General features: G+C 35.6%; 1 protein-coding gene across 1 annotated transcript in view; it reads right to left on the reverse strand.

The window, feature by feature from the left end:
- DCUN1D5 (DCN1, defective in cullin neddylation 1, domain containing 5) overlaps positions 1 to 7,246 on the reverse strand; it is a 25,817-nt gene extending 18,571 nt beyond the window's left edge. Inside the window, exons 1-2 of the mRNA XM_012659110.1 lie at positions 6,841 to 7,246; positions 4,614 to 4,719 (exon numbers count right to left, since the gene is read on the reverse strand). Coding sequence (XP_012514564.1) covers positions 4,614 to 4,719; positions 6,841 to 6,926 — 192 coding nt within the window. The 5' untranslated portion in view covers positions 6,927 to 7,246. The remainder of the gene's footprint in view (positions 1 to 4,613; positions 4,720 to 6,840) is intronic.
- Between the last annotated feature and the right edge of the window lie 497 nt (positions 7,247 to 7,743).

Here is a 7,743-nt window from a genome sequence, read left to right on the forward strand (position 1 = left end):
ATTAAATTAAGCTTCGATAAAGTATAAATAACTGTTATAAGATTTTAAATTTCTGAAGTATTCTTTGACCACCACATCACAATATGAAATTAAGGAAATAAAGCAGTAATGAAATATTCCATTAGTATAAATCACTGGTTTGTATAAAAACCTAAACCTATCCATTAAAAAGAACATTTACTGATAGCCGACTTTGAATAAAAAGAAACATAAGAAGGCTGTAGCTTTTTTATCTACTAGAATGCGTCAGAACCAATGCACAGTTCAATACAGTAATCAGAAGGAGAATATTTGTTTACTTATTAAAACAGAAGGTCATTTATTGCCCTTTTGAAATATATTCAAATATAATTTAATTCTTAAAAAAGATATACATATTATCAAAATGACTTATGAAAATTACTACATTCCATTTCTAGAAAGAGCTATTTTCCTCATCATCTTGGTTCTAAGATAGACAGCAAGGCATCAGTTATGTCACCTTAACACAGAAACGTAAGTTTAATCTCTCAATTAGTACGTGTTTATCATTTGTCCAAAAATTAATTACTAATACTTAACTTTTTCCTTATTTTGCTCCTTTAGTAACACTAAATATAAGTCAATACATCAATTCTCATTTTTTTTAATGTTATCAGACTCCCAAAATATAGCAATTACATCATCACTAGGTCTCATTTGTGACTAAAACATTATAACAATGTGAAATATGATAAAAATGTGTTTACTACTATGGCCTTTTGAAAATATAGTCTTGAAATATTATTGTTAAAGTAGCCAAAAGAACCCTCTATCTTCCTTTTTTAAAGAACAAAACACATCAGCTTTATAATTATAGATTAACCCAAGGCTACTCACGTGGCTTTTAGAGTATCACCTTTAGGTTATAAGCACAACACAAAGCCAGCGTCCTGCAGTTTTTCTTAATAAAAGAATGAAGCCATCCAGTACATGGCTAATACATTCTTCCTGCCTGAAATGAGATCCAGGCTGCTAAGATGACATCAATACACTGTCTGAAACCAAAATCCTCTTTTAATTTTTTTGTGTAAAGGGTAAATGTCATGAGGTTTAAATAAATATTAACAATGCACTGAGGTGTTAAAAGGTGAATGGGGTGATAATTATATGAGACTTTCACATCCTAATATTATATATTTAGAGAATTAATTTAATGAGAAAGTGTTAATTTTGCAATTTAAAAAGCATACATATGCAATGACGGTGTTAAAAAAATAACTGAGTATGTATCCTTATATATGGTTGGAAGAAAAAAAATCAGATAAAATTTAAGGGGAAAAAAGTTGTTTTTTTTTTTTTTTTTAGCTATGACAGGAATATATTCTAAATTTTTCTAACACAACAAAAAAGCAGACTTGCCCTCAAAGTTGCTGTTAGTGATTAGAAGAGAAGGCTGACGAATTATGTCAAGAAATATCAGTATCATAGCCCCCCTAGAAACTTGGTGATTAGCCGGCGATTAGTAATTAAAATTTGACTAAAATCAAATTAGGTTATATAGAGATATATAAGATATATATATATATATATGACCTTATATAGATAAGGTCCATAAATGTTAACTGACTTTCCAAAAGTGATACAAATAGTAACAGGTCTAAGTCTAAAGCAAGATCTATATCAATGTTCTTTCCCCAATTACATAATGTTAATTATATTTTTTGAACCATATCCTTCCAATAAAACTACTCCCTGGGTAAAACCTCCGGAGATGAATTTAACTAACTCTTTTGGACAACTAGGTTTTCACTCAATTAAAGAAGCTATGGAAATGATTTTGTTAACTCTACTAGTTTACTCTACCAGTTCACTCTACCAGCTGGCTACTACATCAGGACTATGCAATCCCAACCTTATTTTTCAATTCTTTATAAGACTTTAAACGTGCTCTTTCACTTTCCATGTTTTTGTTTTCCATAGGCCCAGTATATTACTGAATCCTTGTTAATTTAAATATCACTCAAGAATGAGAGGACTTGTCAAAGGGCAAAACCATCAGGCTTATCACACATGACCTATAATACATAGTAACAAATTTAGTGATATTTTCAAAACTAAAAGAAAAACACCATCAATTTCCTGATTTCTTTATAACCATAAGAAATGTTCCCAGCTATATCTGCAGAGCCTAATACCATGCCAGCCATAACAGATGCTCAGAAAAAAAAAAAAGTACTCAGTGACACAGCACCTTCTACATAAGACTAGTTGTTAGTTTTGGAACAGCATAGCAAAAAACACACAACCAGTAAATCTGATGCTGTAATTCTATTATCGTTTAAATAATAATAACTAACATTTATTGCATTCTGACTATATACCAGATACTCTGCGCTAAGGACTTTACATGCATCATTCTCAGGCACAATTACTGTCTCCATTTTAATAAGAACATCCATCCTCATTTTAAGACAAAATGGTTTCTATTTATTTGACAAACTGGTTCCTCCCTGACCAGGTCTCTGCCCAAAGCAGTCTCCACAGAGAGGCCTTCTGAAATCTCTCTGAAATCTGAAAGTCTATCCGACCGTTCCTTACTCTCTATTCCTGAACCTTACTGTATTTATTACCTTTATAACCCTCCATAATCTGTAATTATTTTGACTACATACCTGTTTACTGACTGTCTTACTCACTAGAAGACAAGTCCCTTGAGTACAGGGACCTAGTCAGACTTGTTCACCATTGTATCTGCAGCACTCAGCACAGACTCACAAACAAGTGCTCAACAAACATTTATCAAACGAATCACTGAATGAATGACAGAATATAAATTAATCTTACGTGCACTAATATTTTCTTTGTAAACGTGAAAATTTAGTTGCCATGTACATAATCATGTACATACTTAAATTAAAAATAAACATTATAAGGCAGTAGTAAAAGCATGGGCTTTAGGGTCAGAATGACCTGGTTTGTATCCTATCCTGGCTCTTGTCACTGTATGACCTTGGGCCAACTACTTAATCTAAGCCTCAGATTTCTCATCTATAAAATGGGAATAACACCACCTACTAACCAGAATGGTCATAAGAAAAAATGATATATTTAGCACAATTCCTGGAGTAATACTAGCAATTACTAAATTGGCTATTAAAAATGGTAATATAGGAAATGTTTAATTAGAATCTTACGCTAACTAGGAAAGTTCCTAGGAGAGGCAAAACAAGTAAGCATAAAAGATAAAAATTTACCATTTTTATGGTATCTAGAAACCTTTATAAGTGAAATAAGATGAATGACCTTTGATTCTATATTATGCATACCAGTAAAATTGGCATTTTGAATAATGAGTCAACATTTTAAATGGAGGTCAGTAAGAAAATGAACTCCCTTCATTTAAATTGGGTTAGTGGTTGTCTTGGGATGCCAGTAATAGCATTTTTTTCTGGTCTAGAAAGAATCTGTCCTGTTACTAAACAATTTTTAAATTATACTTTTGGGATCACTCAGCTAATCTCAACAGTAAAGTTACTGCCCCCCTTTCAAAATAGTATCACTTTCCATACAGTTTGTCTAAACTTGTATGTCAAATTCAGGGTACACTTTAGACTTAACGTGGACTAGCACTAAATATGAGGCAATAGCTATATATACACTTTTATTTTAAACAAACATTTTGAGAATGATAGTGATAAAAGGAGGGGAAAAAACAAAACAAAAATACAAGGAAGCAGGTAAGAAAAAGGAAACAGGGAAAAGGGGGGAAAAAGCAAAGCTTTAAAATCAGTAACTCCAAAAAACCAAAACATTCTAAGAAAAAAAGAATGATAAATGCTTATGAAAAAGTTAGTGTAAATAGGAAATAACTGTTCTTTTACATATATTTGCTTACCCTTCAGCCTCATGCCTGGCTAGCTTTGACTTTCAACCTTAAGTTATGGCCTCACTCTGGAAACTTTTCATTCACCACTTACAGGATTTAGCTGAGGTTAAGTTAGCTCCTCCAGAAAGCCTCTCTTTACACTTTAAAGGCTGGGTTATATATATATTTTCCCCATGAACTCCCAGAGTTTATCTTTCTAATGCAGTATTTATCACGCTGTATTCATATCTGTCTATTTACTTTCTTACTTATTGCATCTCTAGTAGAAGCAAATGGCTAAATAAAAATCGTTAAAGGGTAACTGTGTTGTGCAATGATATATCTGAGTTTTAATTCTTTTACTATGTCTCCCTAAAAGTTTCAGAAAATGTTAGTTTGTAGTTAAGAAAAATTTCAAAAATAAGAATATTGAATTGAAAATGGCTTATTATGTACTTTGTGTTTTCCAGAATACTGAATAGAAAAATGTTTTATTATGCACTTTTTGTTTTCCGGATTAGTACTTTAGCCAATGGATGTAAATTAATAAGTGAATCTGTTTACAAATTTTATTAATAGTAAATGAGTTTCCCACTAAATATATACTGAACATATATTTTTAAAATATCAGTCTGAAATGCATCAAATTTTTACCCTATCTACCAATCCTGTCTTGACCCTAATCTCATCACACAGCACTAACACACATAGCAGGCCTGTAACAAATTATTTGTTAAATGTATAAACCAAAAAAACTTTTAAAAGCATATGACTGATATCTTCTTACATAAATTTCATTACCTGCATACTCATAAAACCAAGCCAGGCACTTCTTGCTTGAAAAATGTTCCTCTCCACTTATTAGTCTAGCAGGGGGTTGGGATCTGCAATAGCTTAGAAAACACACAAATGTCTAAGATTTTTATCAAGTCTCAGCTCCTAGTGAGAAACTAAGTTCAAAATGAGCTATTTTAATTCAGCATTACACATTTTTTAACAGGTGGCATTATAGGAAAAAAATTGAAGTATTTGCAATTTGAAACAGTAGTCTACATATAAGAATTTCTGGCTAACGAAACCCAAATGCTACTTTGATCACTATCAAATTCCAAAAATATCAAATAAAATTAATTTCCCACATTTCAAAAGACTACACAGAGAAGTTCAACCTCAGTCTCAATGCAGGAGTGGTAGCTGGGAAAGTACAAATCTTCATTGTGATTCTGTTACTGATTTGTATACAAACTGTATTTATGTATAATAAATATTTGAAAACAAAATTTTACAAAGTATATTTTGATATTTAATATTTCAAAATAAAATGCTCTAATAAGAGTTGTTTATTTATCATCTACCAAGCTTAAATAGATTTTTAAAGATAAATGATGACTCAGGACATAAAGGTATATTAAATTCCAGATTAAAAAAACAACAAAAAAAAAACCACAAAAATTCCTAAAAGTTATTAATAGTCCAAATAATGGCCGAGGCTATTTAATCTCAGATTATGTTCGTTTTTTTCATAAAATCATTTTCATTATTTTTCATAAAATCATTAAAATTTGGGAAGTTCAAAAATGGCCTCTAGGATTTAGTAGACTTCAGAGAATCTTTTCTCAAGGAACTCAAATAATTACACTACCACTATGATACAGAAATGCTAGAACTTCTGCAATTGAGTAATTTAATGTACACTAAGGGTTCCATATTTAAAAATGTAAATTGACAAAGTGTCATCTTAGTTTTAAAATCTGCCTGCTTAGCTATTTTAATGTGCTTAATTTAAATAATTTTGATACATTATACATTTAAGATGGCCAAGAGTACTAAGAAACTAATAACTAATAATTTGCCTGTTTAATAAAAATATGAACTACTAAAATAACTATGTCAATTCTAATGTCAGCTACCAAGAGGTAGAAGAAAACTGTATCATCTTTCACACTAATAGATCAAGAAATACTTGTTAACCTCCTTTGCCAAAGCACAGTAACAAAGGAAAAAAATTCAAACAATTACAAAAAGGAAGACGCAGACGAGAAGTCACCTACCTCACATTTTAAGCACTAGGTCTCCCTTTAAGGAGAGCTCTATCATTATTTTCTCCTTACAATGGCAGCATCTGAAGTTGTCATATCAAGTGCCAACCATTGATAGAAAGACACCCAATAAGACTTTTTTTTTTAAAGTTCACTTCTCACACCAAAATTGCAATGATTTTTTTGCAGCATAAAAAAAAAATGTGATGTCCCAATGATAAGCTACAATGAGGCCAAAGAGCTTTAAGTATATAGTTCTGCCTTGTCTTCTTTTTCACAAGAGGATACAGAATACAACAGCTCCCAAATTATTAATATTTATACTTAGAGCTAACAGCATTCTGAATGCTAAAAAACAAAAAGCATGCATGGCCTTTCCAACTCTGAACATAAGGACTTGGCAAAGGTGAGGCACTGTATTTCCATAAAATGGGGTTCCTGCAATTTAAAAGGTTTCCTGCTGGGATCTTCCGGGTTAGGCTACTCCAAATATTAAATGTGGAGGCCAATTATAGCATAGTAGTTTTCCTTTCTACCATTCCCAAGACAGCTGTCAAGTCAAGATTCCTCATGCTCTGCTCCTTTCTTCACATTGTACAGGGAAATTCTAGAAGTGACCCTTCCGCGGTCTGTACTCACTTCTAGGTCGGGAAAAGGGGTGGGGGCTGGGGATGGGGGAAAGAGCGCAATTTATATGTGCATGTGTTTTCCCACCCTCCAGTGCACGTAGACTCAAACGTGGGGCGGCTCTTCTAGTTCCTCCATAAACGCCAGACTGCACACACGCGAACACGAGGTCTGGTCGGAAGCGGAGACTCGCTGTGTTTGTTCTGCACCTACCGTCTAGCCTAGCTTGATCAGAGGGGCCTCACCTGTCTCCAGCCCGATTCCGGGAGGCTGAGCCCGACTCCTTTTCCTCCAGCTGTCCAGCAAGGGAGGAAGGAGGAAAGCTTGAAGGGTGGGGGGAGGTGGTACCTGGAGATTTTACACTTTTTGAGGCCTCCGTCTTCCGCTACTGCTGCTGCCACCCCAGGGGATTTTCTCTTCTTCTTCACCGGCATCTTCTGCCCTCCCCGGCAGGGTGGGCAGGGGAGCCGGGGAAGAGGGTCGTTGTCCGCTGGAAGCCTCTCAGCGCCGGCACCCAGTTCCCAGAGACAGCAGCAAGCGGAGGAGCAGAGTCGCCAGCCCGCACCGGCGCAGCCCGGCCACCGCCCGCTCCCTGGTCTCCTCCTCGTCTTTCTTTGCCCTGGACAGGGATGGCTCCTCACCGGTGGACACTGCAGTTCGGTCTCACCGGGAGGAGATAACGCGGACAGCGCGGCAGCCGCACCAGTCAGAGAGAGCAAGAGGCTCAGCTTCACCCGGATCCGAATCGCTCAGGTCCGGAAGTGACGCAAGCGGTGAGCCTGTCCCCGGGAGGGGCGTGGTTCTAGTTGGCCCTGGCTTGCAGTACGCGAGGCACGGGGAAGCTGTCCCATCACGGCAAGTGGAGAAACCGAGTTTTGTTGGCGTTCACACGGACAGCAAAACTCACTATCCTGTTCAGAGTATCCTAACCTTTCTCATGAAGCTTTCACCCCGCCTGAATGCTGGTAGTCACCACCAAGAAATGAAACTACTAATACTGTGTCTTTGGCGTTTAAAATAACCTGGTAAGGTAAACCAAGTTTTACTTCTGAGCCCTTCCACACGGTAACCTCACCCGAAGTATTCCCATCCCTTACATGCATCGTCGCCTAGTGGCCTGCATGTTTTCTTTATGGGACTGCTATCAGCCTCCCACTCCCCCGCCCCCACTTCTTCTTTCCCGACCTCTGCTTATTTTCTTTTTTCTTTTTCTTTTCTTTCTTTCTTTCTTTCTTTTTTTTTTTTTGGAGA

The sequence above is a fragment of the Propithecus coquereli genome, unplaced genomic scaffold (genome assembly GCF_000956105.1).
Source record: "Propithecus coquereli isolate 6110/MARCELLA unplaced genomic scaffold, Pcoq_1.0 Scaffold6, whole genome shotgun sequence".
Classification (NCBI taxonomy): Eukaryota; Metazoa; Chordata; class Mammalia; order Primates; family Indriidae; genus Propithecus; species Propithecus coquereli.